This window comes from Molothrus aeneus, chromosome 17 (assembly GCF_037042795.1).
Source record: "Molothrus aeneus isolate 106 chromosome 17, BPBGC_Maene_1.0, whole genome shotgun sequence".
NCBI classification, from domain to species: Eukaryota; Metazoa; Chordata; class Aves; order Passeriformes; family Icteridae; genus Molothrus; species Molothrus aeneus.
The window spans coordinates 11777211-11796784 of NC_089662.1; the positions used below are offsets into that span (position 1 = coordinate 11777211).

At 41.1% G+C, this 19574-nt stretch overlaps 1 protein-coding gene across 1 annotated transcript; it reads right to left on the reverse strand.

Annotated features, from left to right (window-relative positions):
* Positions 1-2078: 2078 nt before the first annotated feature.
* ZNF831 (zinc finger protein 831) lies at positions 2079-19064 on the reverse strand. Its single transcript, XM_066561739.1, has 6 exons — positions 18860-19064; positions 6820-11023; positions 6203-6345; positions 4394-4563; positions 4117-4268; positions 2079-3821 (listed from the first exon to the last, which is right to left on the reverse strand). The coding sequence occupies exons 2-6, from the start codon at positions 10990-10992 to the stop codon at positions 2970-2972; spliced, it is 5490 nt and encodes a 1829-aa protein (XP_066417836.1). The 5' UTR covers positions 10993-11023; positions 18860-19064; the 3' UTR covers positions 2079-2969.
* Between the last annotated feature and the right edge of the window lie 510 nt (positions 19065-19574).

The window sequence follows — 19574 nt, forward strand, 5'->3', positions numbered from 1 at the left end:
TTTTATGGGTAAAAATAGGACTAGAAAGAAAGTCTCCTCCAGTCCTAAATAACATGATGCTGTATTGGGTTTGTGTGGCAAGGTTTTGGTAGTGGGGGGCTGCAGGCTGCTTCTGTGAAAAGCTGCTGGAAGTTTCCCCTACAGAGCCAGTTCCAGCAGCTCCAAGCCAGAACTTTTATTCAAGGTATTTCTTTGTATTTGCTGGGGATTTCAGGCTTGCTCTGGTTGGTTCACACCCCTCTCACCCACCTTTGTGTAAGAGTTGGGGTTTGCCAGGCAGATCGGTGAAGTATCAATATTTAATAGATCTACTAGAAAAGTCTGAAACAATAAGAGAAAATGTGTTCCCAGTTAAAGAGGCAAAATCTGAAACATCCACTAATTTGCATCTGCCTGGGTAGATGTAGGTGTTGAATATAGACCTAATTAGTAATCAGCATTCCTTATTAATTTGCTTCCTTCACTGGAAGGAGGATAAAGTTGATGAGGTGCATTCATGTGCAAAGGAATTTCAGCTTTGCTTATAGCAAAGAGATGATCCATCAGAACTGCTGCTGGCTTTGGAGGAGAAGGAAACAGATTTTTCCCTCTGTGCCTGGTGCCCTCCTGTGGTTTTTACGTTCAGCTGCTTGGGAGTGAATTAAACACATCAGTGGCTGATTCTTGTGCTGTGTAAAACCTACAGAAGAGTTTGCCTGTTTAGTTTTTTTGTGAGTACAGTGTGTTCTGGAAAGCTGAAATACAGTTTTCCATACAGGCAGCTGGATTTGGATGTGAAGACTCCCTGAGGTCCCTAACTTAGACCAAGACCATTTCTCCCAGTCCTCACACACTGGTGAGTCTGACTCAGACCTGACTCAGACCTGGCTGCTCCAAGGGCTGTTGTGGCTAAAAGGATTTGAGCTGGAGTCACTGCCTTCTGCAGTGATCCTGTTAAAATGCCACCATGGATGTAGTGGCACTTTTAAAGAACTAATGTTAGGTCAAATTGTTACACAAGATAGGGAACTAAAATGTCAAGGATAACTTCTGTCAGAAAATTGAGTTTAAAATTTACTTTCCCAGCTACCTTAACCTTGTCCCATTTTTGTTCCAGCTACAGCTGCAGAAAGACAGAAATTTCTGGTTTTCATGCTTAAAATCTATGCAGGACAAAAGTTTCTTTATACAGCACTTCTGAGTCTGTGATTAGATTATTTCTGAATTACTGATCTAGAAATTCCACTTTAAAATATATCAATTAGCCACAAACATTATGCAAAAAAATTTAGAATATTCCTTACATGTCCATGTATTATAATAATTAGCTCTTGCACAGGCAAGAGGTGAAGATTGTTGCTGTGGAGGTGCTGGTGGGGTTTGGTGCCATGATTTTTGTGCTTTCTAAAGGTGCTTGGCCAACAGCATTGTTGGGAACACTGATATGGGGATCTCTATAAGCTTTGTGTTTCTTCTTCTCCTGCTTTTCCTACAAATTCAGAATCCAGCTGTAGCTTTGAGTGATTCCATCAGCAAAAAAAGCTCCAGAACTTTGAATGGTTCAATATTGTGTGAATATTGATGGTTCCTCCCTTTCTTTTCCTCTTTTTCTTCACAAATTCTATTTGTGTACTTCATTGAATTCACATTATTTCAATTCAGTGCTCCTGGGAGTCACCCCAATACCCCAATACCCACCAGTTTGTGAGCACAAATACTGAACAAGATAAAGAATAAATGTGAAGCTATGTTGTGGCAACCTCAAGCCTTGTCACATTTGTAGGGCATCCAAACACACAGGAATTGCACAGGACTTGGCACGTGGTTTATCTCTCTGAGCTGTTTGGGCATTTTTTTACACATACACATATATTTGTTTCAGATAATTTGTACTATATTTCTTTGTATGATCTGTTTAATCTTTTGCCTGAGCATGACTAAAAAGCAACTCCAAATATCCCATGTAGGTTAATCCATTAATCCCTATGCATGAATCAGAATACAAGAGCAGGAGAAGTTTAAGTACAGAATTCAACTATAATGTAGAAGTGGAATGTTTTTAGTGTTCATCAGTTTAATCAAGCAAGTCAACACACTGGTCAAATTGAAATATCTAATTATTTATTCACATAGAAACCAGTAAATTTTAGGGTTTGTAGCACAAAACTTGTTAAAAAAAGAAAACAAGCTCTGCCATATAGCTTCTTTATCCTCCATAAAATGGCATCATTGCAGTTAAAATTACAATAAAAATGAAACATTCCAGATGACATCAGTTGGAGCACAATGTGACAAATATAATGAGAAAATCCTTGTCAGAAATTTTACCACAAGGAAATACCAACAGCTAACACCCATATTCTCCACCTAAAAATCAAGAATATTTGAGTAGATCTTGGCATAAAAGGCACAAAACACAAAGCAAAGCATGCTTGTGTCATCTCTCACACAGAAGCATTGACATTTGTGCAACATGGAAAAGACCAGCATTTTTCCAGGCTCTTCCAATATCACAGAAACTTAGGGAACAGATCTTGCCCTTAATGCCAGTGTGTCACTCCCAGTACAGAGGCAGTGACTACAGAAACAGGAATATAGAGAAGGGAACACAAGTGAACCCTTGCAGGCAATCTGAGCTGAGGAAGCTGCTGCAGCTGTATTGTTGAAGAAACCCAATCCACTGCAGGCTTGGAGTAACACACCCACGGGCAGGCAGCACTTGTGGGAATTCTGAGACTGGCAGGAACATTAACAATGCTGGAAACCTGTCAGGAGCACAGGGCTGCCTCTTGCATGTAAATGTGCCATGCCAGCCTCAAGTGAGAATTTTTTTAAAAAGGTTGAGTCTTTGAAAGGAAGGGCTCTTCCAAAGAGGGTGTTGCCTCTGGCACAGAGGAATGGCTTTGCTGATGTTAAGGTGTTTCAGAACTATGGATCAAAGATCCCTGGCATTTCCAGGCTGTCACACAAGCCCTGGCAGCAGCCTGCTGCTATATTTCTATAACCAGCCTGTCCTCATCATCACTGCTCGTGTCATCATATTCCACCCGCGTTTGTTTCCTCATCATCTCTAAACCTCTCTTTTTGTATGTCTTGGGGGGTGTTGCAGAGTAACTCTTGAACTCAGGGGATTTGAGAGTCATTGGGGACTTCTTAAAGGTAGCAGTAGCTGTTCCCTGTGGCCTTCCATAGGGATTGGGCTGCAGGTGGGATCTGTTCTTGTCTGTGCTTCCGTGCAGCTCCAGGAGATGCTGAGCTAAGTTTGCCCTCTGTGAGTGTTCCCCGCTGGGTAACTGAGCCCTCGTGACTGTCTCAGGAGCAGACTCTGCTTGGGATCCAAACAAACGTGAACATCCTGGCTGGGAACTGGGAGCTGAGCTCTCTGTGCGAGGTGAATCCGTGTTTTCTTCACTCGGAGCTTTCTCCCTTCCAGCAGCCTGGATCACTGGCTCTGATATCCCAAATATTTGGCTCTCTGACTCTACCCTCAATAAGTTCTCCTGGCTTCCTCCTGGATGTAAGGAAAGAGGAGCAGCAGCCTCTGGGTTTGTGCTGTCAGGCTGGTCACCTATGTCTGTGTTTGTAAATTCAGGACAAGACCCAAAGGAAGCTGCCAGGGGGTGGCTCCGAGGGCTTGGCCGGGATTGCCCGGGCAGGGATGGCTGCAGCACGAGGGGCTGTGTCACCCAGCAGCAAATGGCCACGTCCCTGCTGAACTCCTGCAGGGATGTATCAGCTCGGGAGGAAAAGGAATGAGCTGTCACAGCTATTCCCAGAGGAGCTGTAATGTTCTGGACAGAGGTGTTTGTTCTTGGGTGTTCCCTGATTTGCCCAGAAATGTCCTGTAGAAATTAGGAAGGTAAAAAATGTATACATAAAGTTTTCAGTCCAGAGCAATTTCATACAAATTATTCAAGTTTACTTGTTATTTTAGCTAATTCTAACATTAGTAAGTTTTCATTTTATTTTAACCCCGAAAAATACCTTTAACACATTTTTAAACATTTTAACCAAAATCTGTGATACAAAATAGTTTCAATTTCAACTTTAAAATAGCTGAATATAATTCAGGTTTTAATTAACCGTTCTTTTTTCTGTTAATAAAAAATAATACAAGAATTAAGGTACAATACCTACTTTTTTATCCATTTTGTCTTTTTGTTTAACATGGTTTAGGTTTTCAGTATGGGAAGATATTCCTGAGTTATTCTTTGCTTCTTTTTTCCTTCTGCAAAGTTGTTTGTCTGAGGTGGAATATGATGTGTCTTTTTGCTGGTGTAGATAATTTTCTATTGAAAAGAGGTTGGTTAAACTTTGATTTTTATCACCGCCCCCCCCCCCCAGGCTTGAATTTGCTACATTTCTCATTATATCACTGAAATAATATTTTCACACAAATATTCCAAATACTTACCTTGCATCTTGGATTGAGGAGGATGGCACTTCTTATGCTTAGTAAATCTGGGGGGTTGGGATGAGCAGCCCTTTCTCAAAGCATCCAGAGCTCTGTTGGGAAAACAGGGCCTCTTGCTCAGCCGGTTCATTTTCAGCTGAGCAAATCCATGGCTGTGCCTCCCTCTGTACCTGCAGTGCCAGGGGCATTGAGGGGATAAACAAATACAGGAGATGTGGGAGCAGCCAGAGGAGAACAACACCACCTCATCAGGTGCATTAAAGTCTAACAACAGTTTATTACTGGGAAGGAGATGCTTGTTTATGTCAAATCAAAAACAAAAGCTGGATTTTAGGCAAGAGACCCACAATTATTTTATGATCTTTATTTCTCTCTAGGATTCAGTAAATCCTTGATTTTCTAAGAGAAAAGGATTAAGGAATAACAGATCCTTTTTCTTATATCAGGAATTTTAAAACAATATACTTCACAAAGACTTGAACCACACAGGAATCACCTGAGGCTGTGTGGTTATTGTGTTTTTTCCTTTTCACTTCTTGAGTGCTACCTGCTCATCATCACTAAAGGACAACACAAGGATTTTGGTTATTTAGCAAACCCACACTGAATAATCCAACTCTGCTTTATTTTCTACTCTGAATGAGTGACACTGAAGTCCCATCCCTAAATCAATAGACTGTCACTATCCACAGACCAAGATGTAAATCTAAAAGGATGCACTTATTCAGGTGTTTGGTGTATTAGAAAATTCAATTACATTTGGTGGTCACCAGTTGGGCCAGTTACCTACTAATAGGCATGACCTGAGCTTTCAGGACACTGTACTTAATTAAATCCCTAAATAAATTTGATATAAACACATTCTGAGACCAGCACGGGAAAAAAACACAACAACAAAACAGCACCTGAAAATCAAACCAGGAAAAAGTCCTAGAAGAATGTCACTCAGCTGGGTGACATAGACCTGAGTCTTCTATTTCTGTTCTTATGACCCTTCAGAATTGCAGTGCTGTTTGCTGAGCTGGACATGGTGATTAAGTTACTGACACTGATTTGTCCTCAAGGGAGTCACTCTGTCTGATTTTGGTCATGAAATAAAGAGGGATGTGTGCACACAATATGTGTTCCTTACTGAAGCAATTCATCAGGCATCCTGCTGCCCCACACTCCTGAAAGATTAGAGGGTAAATGTTCCACTGATAGGAATTCCCATTGAAAGGGAGGAGCTGTGCTGATTGAGACAATGTGCCCTTGATAGTTTTATGCTCAAATTCTTCCTGCTTTTTTATTTAAACCAAATGATCCTTTGAACTACAGATGGTTCTGTTAGTTGGTGTTAAACTTGATATTTATTGTCCTGGTATTGTGAATACCACCTCAGGATATGGATCTTCCAAGGACAAAGGCTCTCACGCACTGCTCTGAGCTGGGACAGGATTAAAAACAGAACCATTTTTGTCCCCTTCAAACAAAAGTTAATGCTGATAATTTTGGCAGATACCAGTAAATTCTAAATCATAGAGAGAGTCAACTGACCAGGCATCTTCTTTCTGTGGGATATGTCTGGTTTGCTTAGAAAAGTCTGTTCCTAATAGTAAACAACATATTGATATTTTTATAGTTTACCTTTGGGGCCCAAAGTTTGCTCTGGTATAAGAACAGCTCTTTCTGAGAGATTTATCCTTTTTTTCCCCACAGTTTTGATAAGGTTGAATTTTGTGTAAACCTTTTTCTTTTCTGTGGAGTTTTTACATGCATTACAACAAAATTATGTCTATATCTAGTGAACCTGAATGCTATACTCCTTACCATTTAGGGGTGACTTTAATCCTCTTCTGTTTGTGGCTCCTCTTGAGTTTATTTGTTGAGAGTTTTTCCTTTTTGCAAACTACTGTTTTCTTCTTTTGCTCTGAAATATTTTTGAAAGAACCACTGGGAACGTCTGAGCTTAACTGTTGAGAATATTGGGGAAAAATCAAGTACATGAAAACTGTGAATGACATTGACTGAGAAGTTGGAAATCTGTGCATGTTTTAAATAGCACTGAACAGCATAGAAGTAGCACAACTCTGTATTTAAGTCAAATATTCGTTTAGAATGAAAACAGATGCTATTAGAGAAAAATGTTTAAAAAATCCCCATAAAGGGGAAAAAATCAAGAAATAGAAATTCACTCTTCTCACTATCAGCATTCTGAAAAGTGAAAGAAACTTAAATATTCACATAGAAATATATCTTTCTGATGCATCAAATTAATATAGACTTATGTTATAAAAATATAAATTGTAAATTGTGTATCAGCAAATGCCTGTAAGTGTTCATAAATACACTTCTGATAATTATTTCATTTTCCTAATAACAGGGTGGAGGTGGGCTGTCAGTCAATAACACCCTCTTGAGAAAGCAAACAGAATTATTAATATTACCTCCTGCATCTGATGTCCTTTAGAAAAGGATGAAACCAACGTTTTCAAGCTTGTGTTTGTTAAGCCATATGCCACAGTCTTGCTAATATTTCTCATTTTGAAAATGGAGATGTCGTATTTGGAGAGGGTGCATTCCCTGCTGGGCTCCCTGTGCCAGGGGGGCACGGAGGGGTGGACAGAGGCTGCATTGCCCCCCTGCTCCGAGGGCAGAGGGAGGCTCCTGCTCAGACAGCACCAGGTCAGCCGGGGCTCGGCACTGAGGGATGGGAAGCTGCTTTTGGAGCCTGGCACTGGAGAAGTGCCAGAGCAGCTGGTCCTGTTAGAGTGGGGCAGCACTGGGAATCCTTTACAGTGAGTGCTGAGAGTGTGGCAGTAGAAAGTGCCAAAAGAATGGCAAAAATAAGTGGGGTTGTCTCTTGAGCTCTGGGAATGCTGCAGATCCTGCAGTGGTGCTGGGGTGTCCTTCAGGATGTGTGGACTTCCCTCTCTGTCCCATTCCAGGAGTGTTGGCTCTGCATTTTTGCTAGAAACTGATGTTTTTATCAAAGAGTCACTTCCTGAGCAAAGGTGGTGTAAAGCCTTCCTATCATCTTTAATATCAGCAGATATGAAAAAGCCACTTGTATACACAGAAGTAAAGCAGATTTTCTTCTTTGGAGTCTGTATAGAGCAAGTACTTTTACTCATCCACTTCTCTTCTGTTTGCCTTTGATAATTTAATTTATTTTTGTTCTGTTTGTTTTTCCAATCCTCTCTTGCAATATCCTGCTGCTTGAAGTTTTGGTTAAGAAAGGTGTTCTCTGCTGTGGTTAAGATATTTGCGGTTTCTGAGTTGACTGGTAAACAGAATCCTGGAGTTTTCCAGTTTGTGTGAAGATTCCATTGAATTTCTTCTTTGTCAGCCTTTTGTCTCACTTCAGATTTTAAAGGGGACCAAACTGCATCACTGGAATGAGCATGGAGGGATGTGCTGCTGGAAGAGCAGGGTGGGGTGGTTAAGGTGTCTGTCACAGGTGTGCCAGGTGCCATCTCCTGTTCAGATTGAAGCAAAGGTGACAGATCTGAAGCTCTCTTGTCCTGGGGCAATTTAAGGATATATTTTGGAGAGAAGGCATTTTGTTGTGGGACTGGACTTAAATGATCAGATTGCAGATGATGGCTTTTAGAAGACACATCCACAGCATTGTCACTGGGAAGTGACACTTTTGCTCCTGTTTTTACAAGACATGATTTGTTGTCTCCATCTGCTGCATTGTGCAAGTTGGAATCACTTCTCCTTAATTCAGACCCTAAAAATCCCACCAGTGAAGCTTTTGAGATACCTGCAGGATGCGAAAAAAGGTTGATGTCACAGTAATTGAGAGTCTGTGTGGGAAGTTTGATTGTTTTCCTATATTCCACATTCTCAGTACCTCCAGTGGCTTCATTAATTCCTGTGCTTGATTTTTGTTCCTCTGCTTTAGTGGAGAATTTCACTGGAGCTGTGGGAAGACACTGAGTGCCAGAGCAATGGCCTCTCTCTGCTTCACTTACTTCAGTGGTTTCACTACTGGGACTAGGGCAGGGCACTGAAATCACATTTTGTGTCTTCTCCACTTCGAATTTCAGCTTTTTCCTTTCTGATGGCAGAGTCTGGGATTTCCCTGCAGTTTCTCTGTCGTTGCAAGGGACCCACAGGGGCATCAGGCCATGCTGGCCACTTTCCTTAGTCCCCTGCTGGTTCCCATAATTGTGTGAGGTGCTTTTACAATCTAATTCAAATGCACTGGATTCTTTCCCAGGGCTTGGTTTCTCCCAGTTGCTACTCTGTACTGGCAAGCAGTCCTCATTCCTCCCGTGGCTGCTCAGCTGACACTCAGGATTTTGAAGCCTGAGCTCACCAGTGCTTGGAGCCAGCAGTGTGCTGCTGCCAGCTGTGCATTTCTCCATGTCTCTGCCACTGAGCTCTGGGGAAGCTTGGCTGGTTACAGCTCCAGAAGTTATGGAATGTGATGTCTCCATTAGGCTGGACACTCTGTCTGAAGTTTCCTCAGAGGACACATTCTGCAGAACACGGTTACCATCAGTAGACATTCCTGTTTTACCCATGGCTGAAGCTGCAGTCACGAGGGAGGAAGGACTGTCAGTTGCAGAGCTCCTGCCATCTCTTTCCTCAGTTATTTCAGTGCTGCTGGCTGATTCCATTGAATTAGAAGTCAGGCTTGTACTATCTGTAATCTTATTCTCTCTTTGTTTCATTTTCTTGGCATTTTGACTGCTTTTCATTTTTTGGTAGATTTTCTTAAATGTTTCATCTCCATACATTTGCCATTTTTCTTGAGAGAACATCTTCAACTTCCTTTGATTGTGTTTCTTATTTTTAGCACTGATTACTTCTCCAGCCCCAAGCTTTTTAGTCCCTTTCAGCTCCTCTGACAGAGAAGGATGATCAGCCACGTTACTTAGGGGCAAATCATCCACTGCAGTCTGTCTGACTAGAGCTCGGGGATGGCTATTAGGGAAATCCACTGAACTGGCAGTGAGATCGTTGCTAGGCAGCAAACCAGCAGTGCCTGTGTTTACAGAGTGCTTAGTAAGAGAAAGTGGTTTTGAGCATCCTGCTTTGTCATGCACCATCCTCGCTCCCTCCACAACAGGCAAGGAGTTGCTCCGAGTAACAGGCACAGTGTCGATTGTTGTGGAGAACTGGGTGGGAACTGAATGGAAAAACATTGGCTTGCATTTCTCCAGGGGTGCAAAGGTAGATTTTGCTGAACAAAGAGAAATATTCTTTTTCCTATTTACATCACAAGTTCTGATATCAAAATGGAAAGAGTCTTTGTATGTGTAAGGCATTGGAAGGTCAATGCTTCCCTGTTTAGAAAGGACAGTTTTTCTGGGCCTGACATTGTCTAACTGGGTGTCATCCACCACACTTTTGTTGTGAGAAATAAGCTTTGAAATGTGTTCTTCCAGCCTCTTTTTCTCTAGCATCGAGGCTGTAGCTTTGTCAGCTGCCTCTGGCTTTGCAGTGTTGCTGGAGGCACACGTTGGGCTGCTGAAGGCAGCTTCATTTTCCAGTTCTGTGCTGTGCTCGTGGAGACTGTGCAGGGGGCTGGAGGATGTCATCTGCTGCTCTGTGCTGTCAGAGCGTGACAGATACCCCGAGTCAGTGCTCTCACACTTCTTCAGCTTGCAGTCCAAGGCTTTGTAATCCCACTGCTTCTCTGAAGAGGTTGCCTGCTGCCTTTGCAGCTGAATGTGCTTATTGGCAGTCGGAGTTCTTTGCTCCTGCATCTTCTTTCTCAGACTCGGACCATTTGGCAAAGCTCCTGGAGATGATAAACTTTGAGGTTCTCTTTCAGGAACCCCCTGAATAGCCTTTGAATTCAGTGATTGATTTGTTGTTTCTAGATTTTCTGAAGCAGCTGATGAGGAGCTTGTCGCTGGCAGTGAGAGCTCATGAGGTTTCTTAGTGTCTGTTGCTGCACTGGTCTCTGAATTGGGCTGTTTGATGTGCATCCCCTGGTCTTCACTGGTGCTACTCAAGATTTTGCTGCCTTGGGGAGAGGTGGTGCTCTCTGCTGATCTCTCATTTTGCTCTGGTCCCCCACTGATGTCAGAGTCTGAGGGCAGCCTGGTGTTGTTGACGTGCGTTTGAGTTCTCCTGTGTTTATACAAGTTGCTCTGGGTTTTAAACGCGATGCCACAAGTGGTGCACGGAAAGGGCCTCTCTCCCGTGTGGGAGCGAATGTGTTTCTCAAGGACACTTGGCTTCAAACAATCTCGTCCACAGTGTTTGCAGATGTATTTCCCAGATTTTTTTGATTTGCCCGGGCTCCCAATAGATGCTTTTACACAAGGACTTGGCGATGACAAAACTGGTAAAGTGCTGACTATGCTCAAGGTCAGGCTTTGCCCGAGCTGTTTCTGGAGAAGCGGCTGAGGCTGCTCCGTGCCCTCTGAGGGGATGAGCGGCTTGAGGATGAGGGGGACGTTGCTGCCATCGAGGTGGACGCAGCTCCTGGCGGCCACCAAGGGCCCGTGGGGCTGGAAGCAGCCAGGCTGGATGGGCTGGAGCAGCGGGATCGTCAGGGCCTTGAGGTACAGGGGCTGTGGCAGGGCCTGGCCCCGGGCAGGCTCCGAGGGGCCCCGCGGGGACGGGCCCGGGCCTGGCGGGGTCTGGGCCTCCATGGCAGGGCCCGGCTGCCATGGGCTCACGGACCTGCCGGGGAGAACACAGAACAAACACCGGTCTGCAGGCTGAAATAACACACACACAGCCCACCCTGGGCTGGGCAAATGAGCAACTGAGAATACCACACATGCAGGCATTATACAGACAACCACCACTTCCTTTCCCAATTAAATTGGTTCCTCTTTCGTTTTTCCTCTAGGAGTTACAGTGTAAAGAACACTCAACGCTGCACTTAAAACCGCTCCTACAACCTACACTGAGTACCCAAAGCACTGGAAACAAGTCTGAGTTTCAGATTTGCAAATGGAGGCTCTAAGAACACCAGAAATAATACAATTTTCATTTTCTGGAACCATATTCCCATTACATATTTATATAATGTTTCTAAATTTCATTAACATTAACAATATTAACAGAACAGTTGAGGTTAAAGGGGACCTCAGGACTTCTCTAATCCAAACACCTTCTCACAGCAGAGTCAGCACCGAGGTCAGATGAGGCTCTCAGGGTGTTACCAGTCTGGTTTTGAAAATCTCTGGGGATAAAAACTGCACAGTTTCTTTGGGCAACCAGTTCCAAACACAGGACATTAAACTTGCCTGCATATTATCTGTGCTTCCCCAGTTTAAGGGAGCTAAGGCCAAACACATTGCAACCAGTGGTGTAAAAAGGAAATATGTGAACAAAATGAAACTCATGTCCTGTTTTACAAGTCAGGTTTGCATAAATATCTGCAAAGTAGAAAAGATGGTATCATAGGAAAATAGTGCGAGAAATTAAAGCTGGCTTTTGTGTAGACCAAATTAATTTGGTATAATTAATGGAGATACTATGGTGTACTGCTTGTTTTCAGATGCTCTCAATGCCAAATGAAAACATCTTCTTTTTAAAAAAGTGAACCTATTCTTTTGAAATCTATCCTGATATATGCAGGGTTGGTGCCAGTCCAGACTACTTATTTCAGCAAAAATTTGTATTGTTTTTATTTCTTTCTTAGAAACAAAGGAGGAAACAAAGGAGGAAACTATCTAAATAAGCAAGATGAACATTTTCTTTCAAAGAGTTAGGGGCATAACCCCTTGTAATTACAGTTTGGGTGAAAATCAAGTGATCTGTGAATATTTACTTGATTCTTGCTCAGCTATGCTCACTGGATGCACTGGCTGCTATGAATAATGGGCTGTTCTTTTGCAAATAGCCATTAAAAACCCATTTGGAATAACATAATCAGTGGCTCAATTTGAAATCAGCAATTTGTTGCTTTACTGCATAATCTCTAGTGGTGTTTCTGTAACTTCTTTGGATCATTTTAATAGGTTATCATTACTGGGAAACAGTAAAAGAATTGCTTCAAAATGTGGTTTGAAATTTTTACTGGTTCCATCCAAGACAACAACGTGTAAAATGAACTGATCTCTGCACAGCAAAATGTTAGATTTTGCCTTTTTTTCTTCCTTATGAATGTTATAAATTAAGCTCAGTTATCAAGCATGGACCTTTCTTATGCACTTCTGACATTTCTATGTGGAATAATCACTTAAGAGGCTTTTTATTATAGTAGTGACTATAATGGTTAAAGAATGTTAAAAGGCTTGTTAAAGAAATAAGTTATTATCCATACTGTGCAATGTGGTTACCCCTACAGAATAAAAGTGGAATTCTCTAATTTCCAAAGTGATGTTATCAACATTTCAAGTCCATTTAAGATGGTTGCTAAGTTATATGGTCACTTTTAAATTTAAACGCAGCATATAATAAGACAATGATACAAATTAAGTATGCAGTACTTTTTCCAAAATATTTTTTAAAAAGTTTAGGGGAAAAAATATGCTGTAGAGAACAGACAGCAAGAAGAAAAGTGAAGCCTACATACCCAGTAGGCAGAACACCTAACAAGCACCACATCAGACAGGACAAGTCACTACGTCTTTGCTCCCCTCCCTCCCCCAGAGAGAAGTGTGGAAATACACTTCCACATAATTTACATTTCCCCCAGCAGCCTGCTCCAGTGGCACAAACTATTTCTCTCTCTGGTTTCCTCCAGGCCATGCAGAGCTGATGGGCCCTTCAAGGCCACCACAGACAGATGTTTTTCGTAGGAATCATACTGTGGTTCCCAAGTACCAGATGCTCTGTAATTTCACTTAATGCTGTTAAGTTTCTGGGGCCAACGACACAGCCTGAGACTCATTTTGGTGTTCTGTAATGCTCTACAACAAAAATACCTACATGGCGACAGAAAATTTAAAATAAAGTTTTAGATAAATCTCAACAAGTAAGCTAATGGTGATACTTAATGTACTTTTAAGAATGTAATAACACATCTCTACCAGATGTGGTAGTTCGCTGCTTTTCACAGCAAGAAAAGACTTTCTTCCTGAGTGAAACTGCCATGACTTGTATTCTACTGGGGCAAATACCATCAGACTTTTCACATCTGTTATTTATATTCCAAAAAAGGCCACTGTATTTCTTTGTAGTTGACAAAAATAGCTTATCTCAAAGTAATCTTGCCCCAGGGCTGATTCAGGGTAGTCCTTGCCCAACTGTAGAACTTCCTCTGTTGGTTTTGCCCTGGGCTCTGTTACTGAGCATCCACCCCATGTTCTCAGCTGTTTGCAACTTGTGGCACTGAACTACCAGCATAAGAACTTGATCCTAAGTAGATAAGGAAAATTTTCCAATAAACAAAACTAAATGAAGGATTTGGCCAGCTCAGAATTTTCTAAATTGATTTCTTAAGCTGTCACAACTGGTCACTAAAATCCCATGAAATACAATTATTTTGTTCCTGATTTGAAATTCTAACTTGAAATTCTAACTAAGCACCACAGGCAGGTCTGTGGAACACTGGAAAGTGGAGCAGTTTCAGATAAAAAATCATTGTAGCAGAAATTGTCTTAGTCACTTTATAAATATAAAGTAGTTTAACACAGGAGGTTGATTAAAAAACTCCTAATTTTAAATCCAGTAAGTTTCATTTTTATAGACTTCTTCCTGAATTCCAAACATTTTAGAAACCTTGTTTCATTTTGTCAGCACTGTTGTATAATTTTGGACTGCACAACCAAAAGATTTTTGTCTTCTGCATGGCACATGCAATGCTCTGTCAACTGCCCATCATTATACACCAAATCAATAGCTAAACATGTAAATGCTTCTTTTCTGCACTTTCATATCATATTTTGACACAGTACTGAGCAGAGCATCAGTCTGTAAGCTCAATTGCTCAGTCCCCCACCCTGGTCTGCAGGTACAACCTGGAAACATGACAGAGTCCCTTTATTTTTGTAACCCACAGAAGCAGGTTTTCAACATTCTGAACATACACAATATACTCAATTATACCAGGAGTCTTTACCTTTTTTAAAAGCTTTTAGTGATTAAATACCAGGGAGCAGAAGTGGAAGTCTGGAAATAATTAAGTCTTTAGTCTGGAAATAATTCTAGTTCACATACCTTTGATTGATCCAGGCATTTCAGCATTTCAGCAAAAAAGTCTCATTTCTGTCAATACTTGATGCAAGCAGAGAGAAACGAGGACAAAGACTTGAAACAGATTAGAAGTAGGAAGTTGGGGTTTTCTTTTTTTTTTTTTTTACATTGGTGTCACATTAACAACCTTCAGAAAACAGGAAGAGTTGAAACAGAAGAAAATGAAGTGGCATTTCAATCTCTCTGTATCCTTTATCACTATTTAATTAGGGAGCTCTAAAAAGAATCTCTGAAACGTGGGGGGTTTGTACTCTGCTTTCAGTTGTATTTTCCTGAAATGCAATGGTAGGGTTTTTAATTTGTACTCCTAAAGCTAATCTTCTTTTAATTTTACAGTAAAGGGCTCTCTTAAGATATGTTGGGAAAGAAGACAATGGTGGAGAGAAGACCCTTGGCACATATGAAATGCTAAATTTATCCAGTGTGGGTGCTGTCCACCAGCTTCTTCTAACCTGCCCTGTGGGACAGGAGAAAGCAGGAACCAGGTGGGAAAATGCCTCAGGATTGTTAAAAGTGTTTGGGACATGCTCAACAAACCTCCATAAACTTGTGGAAAGCTGCAGGGAGAACGGGATAAGGCACAGTCAAGTGCAGTTAAAAAGGTAATTTTAAAAAAAATTAGATTTTATTTGTGTGTTGAGTTCCTAAGAAGTGCTCAGGTAACAACACAGTGCACAGCACTGAGGGGTCCTGGGAGGGGCCACTCTTCTTTATGCAAGCATTTGCTTAAAATAGGGACTGGGATGGCTCAACCTCCTCTGCTGGCAGACTGAGTGAATCCCAAACTGGAATATGCATTCCCAATAATGCTACAAAATTGTCATCTTTGGCCTGTATCATTTCCTTAGGTACACCATATATGTATGTATATATATACACCATGTATTTGGAAGATACAGTTTTCTTTTCAGTTTTATTTTATTTGTTTTCCCTGTGATGAGCAGCTGCCCAGTCCAGACCCTGCAGCCTGTTCCTGGCTGGGTGGTGGTGAAACTGTAATGTTATAATTGTCCAATATCCACTTCAGTGGGAGCTCTTTCTTTTAATAATTCTGGTGATAGACTAATGCCAGAGGCCTCAGTGGATTTTCATTTCAAACAGCTTTATTGATCCTGGAGAGTTTTGCCTGCTGTTTGAATTGCTTTCCATTTATTTCTGGAGCCCTGATTTAGCAGGCCTCTAATTTTGGTGGTGGTGAAATATTTCTGTCTTGTTCTTCCCATCTTTCTTGCCTGTCACATAGGGGCAGAAAAGCTCTTAACAGGACCCAGGATTACCGCTTAAAATCCTCCTGGTTTCTCCCATACCCTGAAATGCTCCCAGTAATTGGTAATGGCACTGCAGACACTTCAAATCTGTGAATCTAGAAAATACTTGACATTCTGAACTGCTTTACAGTGACTCATGCTTCTGCTCTACAGACTCAGTCTGTCCAGATGGAGAGAATTACATGCAGCAAATAGTTTCAGCTCTGCTGGGAGATACTTTCCTAAAGGAATGTGTTCTCACCTCTAAGTGAGATCTTCTGGAGGATTACTGCATGCTACAGTCAACAAACCAACGGGGAAAAAAGATGCACATCTTATAATAGAACACTGGCATGAATCAAATCATACAAACAGATGATTATGGGCATTTTACATAACCAGTCAAAATTAGTTTGTCTTCAGTTTGATCACATTTCTGGAGCTCATTATATTTTATTCCACTTTGAGACTGACTATTATTAAGTTAAGGTGAATTTAAAAGGGACACAATTTCAACAGTACCAATAATTGCAGCAGTATGCTGGACCTAGTATCAAATTGAAAACATGTATAAGCATTTAAAATTCATTATTTACATCACTCAGTATCGAATTCCAAATGCTAAAATGGCAAACTGTTTACCCTGAGAGGCTTAAGGAGGCAATAATTAATTAAAGCAAGTTACAACAAAAGCAAGTGGCTGTCTGGATATTTGCCACTATCACAGAGGTTTCAGGGCTTAGCAGAACCTTTTGAAGCTTGATCTAAAATCTCTAAATCTTGAATAAGTGACTCTGGGTCCTTCACAGCATCCTGTGATTCTTCCCATTTATGTGGATGAACAGGCTGCTGTAATGGCTAGAAGTAACAACATTCAGAGCACCAGTATTACACTGCATTAGCTCTGTTTGAAATTAAGGGGTTTTTCTTTTCTCTTTCTAATCAATCTACTTATGTGATGCTTCCTCAGCTGCAATCTCTAAGCAAGATTATTTATATTCATTTAAGTACAAAATACTGTCCTGCTCAGAGAAACTCAGCTAACTTCAGTTGTCTCAATAGACAGCACAGTGTCAATTTAAACTATGCACAAAGCTGAGCCTGCTGTCAGGGGCTGCACAGGAGGGAGTTCTGGGGCTGCTCTCCTCTCTCAATTCATGTCCCCATCAGGATGTGAGGAGTTAAACCCACACATCATTAGTACACATTTCTGGGTCCCAAGTGGAAAAGGTCCCACCCCAGGTGTTTAAAACCCTGCATCTTTCAAGGACACCTACAGAGTTTTGTCAGGGGTGAGAGCAAGTGAAAGCAGCAATAAACATTCCTCTTGTGCTGGTGAGGAAATAGATTCTGAGGACCCTACAACTACACGTTTTAATGAACTTCACAAAGTTAAACGAAAAGAAAGTCTCTTCCAGGATTGCTAATTATTATTTTTTCCTGGGAGGGCAGTGATGCTCAGAGCAGCACACAGTATCTTACTGTCAGAGGAAGATGCAGACAGTGGGATTATCATTTCCATTTGCTCATCCAACACTGACAGCCAGCACAACTCCCTTGACAGACCACACAAAACTTCAACTTCAATCTTAGCATCATAAAGTCACAGTGAACCATAGGGTTTGAAATAAACTTTGTGCAGGTACTTTAAACACTCCTTCTGTGATGGAAGCAAAACGTTTGTGAGTGTACCCCAGGTCTGGAGATTTTTAGTTCTCAATTCATCAAGCAAAATGGAACCGACACATTTCCTGGTTAGCCCAGCAATGACTGTTAATCTCATTTTACTTGGAAACTATTTCTGCCTTTGCTCTTTTCTCAGTTTGACTTCCTATCTTGAAAGATCTCATAACAGAAGTACTGAGTTCACCTTTCCCCTTGTTCTTAAGGGCTGTGTCTGATCTCACAACTCTGCCAGTTCTACCCGCAGCCCGCACGCTGCCGGTACCTCCTGAACAAAGTTGGGAGCTTCAGTTCCCTGCAGAATCAGGCTGGAAGTGTTTAATTCCATCATCTCCTGAAACCTTTAGGGTCTTTCCATGGTCACATCTCAAATTCTGACTTTGGGAAATCTTGCTGCTCGGTACAAGTCATTGTTCTGAAGTTCTGCCCTTCTTAGCGTGTTATTAAAGTACAAAGCCACTGGAAAACCTGCTGGGGGAACTTAGAAATTCTTGTACCATATCCTAAGGACAAATATTTTTGACACTTACTTCTACAGTTGTATAATATCAGCAAAGCTGGTTAGGTTGGGCTTTTTAAAACAATTATTTCTGTAAATATTGTGCCAGAATACAGTATTAAAATCTTTTAGGAAGAACAGGATCTGCTTTACCTTCCCTTTGCTCCAGAATAGCAGCTGGTTTTATCATTATTATACAGCTTTCTATATTTTCCTATGTTCCTTTTCTTGAATATCCATAAATGAAAACACTCCAAAGGCTTAAATCAGTAAAAATATTGTTGCCTAAAATACATTTTAATGCGTAAGTAAACACTGTATTAGCCTTTTTGACCTCTTCATGCAATTTGTATCAAGAATATTTCCTTTTCTACTTCTTACACTGCTACTTTTCTCAGCTCCAGCTATAAGAAATGCTTTCTAGTTTATTATATGTCTCTAGTTTAGATTTACATCACTATTTCTAAAAAGAAACATGCCTAACATATCTGTTCGTTTTGTAACATGCTTGGTGGCTTGACAATGAGGAAAAAATAGGATTTTTAGTGCTTAAAAACCTCAAAGGATTTCAATTCTTTTATCCTTTCATCAAATTTACTCCTGTGCATTTCCCGTGTTAGGAAAGAGTTAACACCCTCCAGCCAGCAGACTGCAATCAACAGGTTGCTCTAACAGAAAAATAATAACCCTAATCCATCTTTTAAAGTTTAGAAGGTTGGACTAAATGATGAAGAAATTCCGATTAAAGCCCTCTGAAAAGCTGAAGTGGGGCCAGAACTGAAATGCTTTGTGTTTTATGAAAAAAATCTTTCTCGTTGCTAAGTGAAAGAACCATCACAATTAAAAAAAAAAAAACTGTAACTTTAAAATTTCTGTCTTGCCATCTAGAATTGAATTCTCGCTCTGTCCATAGAAAATGACAACAAAACACTTGCTAACCTTTAGGTGGCCAATTCACAGGCAGGTGGAGAGGTTCAGGTCCCTGGAATAGCGTTGAAACAAAAGAAGCATCCTGTTTTCTTTTTTCAGTGTCTTTCTCTTCTCCTTTTTTTTTAAGCATTTGAACAGTGAAGGGTGGGTGGTGGGGTGTGTGCAGAGAGAGCAGGGGGTGCAGGCAGCCCACGCTGCTGTAGGAAGAGTTTTAATGGCCGATGCTGGGAATATGGTTTGCCTGCTACAGTGTCTGCACTACTGCAGCTCTGTGTGTGGGCGTAAAGAAATGACACGACTGGGTTTCAAACCATTACACTGAAGATTTGCAAACAGTTAAAAAAAAAAAAAAACACCAAAACACACAACCCCATCAGGCATAAATGAAAAATTATGACTTTTCTCCTTTTATCTTTTTCTAAGGGTTTTTTGTTGCTTTGTTTTAACTTAGCAGATGTAATCTAGTCAAGTTTCTCCCTCAGCCTCTAAAGGAAAAAAGGTAAATTGAGTATTTAGGAAGGTTTTATATTTTACAGAGTATGAATATTTTGTTATCATTTTTTTGCTGCTATTTTTTAATTAATCTACAAAAGCTTGTATTCCTGAAGGGTATCCAGATTTCCCTAGTGAAAGTCTTCACAGGACACCTATATTTGTGCTTTAGAACACGCTAAATAGGTGCCTAAATCTTGGTAGCATCAAGGAGCACAGTACAATAGACAGA

What these genes read in the sequence shown, in the direction of transcription:
- ZNF831 (XM_066561739.1), bottom strand. Translation starts at nt 10,992, where the DNA reads ATGGAGGCCCAGACCCCGCCAGGCCCGGGCCCGTCCCCGCGGGGCCCC. An exon ending in TCCTCAATCCAAGATGCAAG is followed by an intron (nt 4,269 to 4,393) that starts GTAAGTATTTGG and finishes TCTTTTCAATAG; the next exon opens with AAAATTATCTACACCAGCAA. An exon ending in AAGACAAAATGGATAAAAAA is followed by an intron (nt 3,822 to 4,116) that starts GTAGGTATTGTA and finishes TAATTTCTACAG; the next exon opens with GACATTTCTGGGCAAATCAG.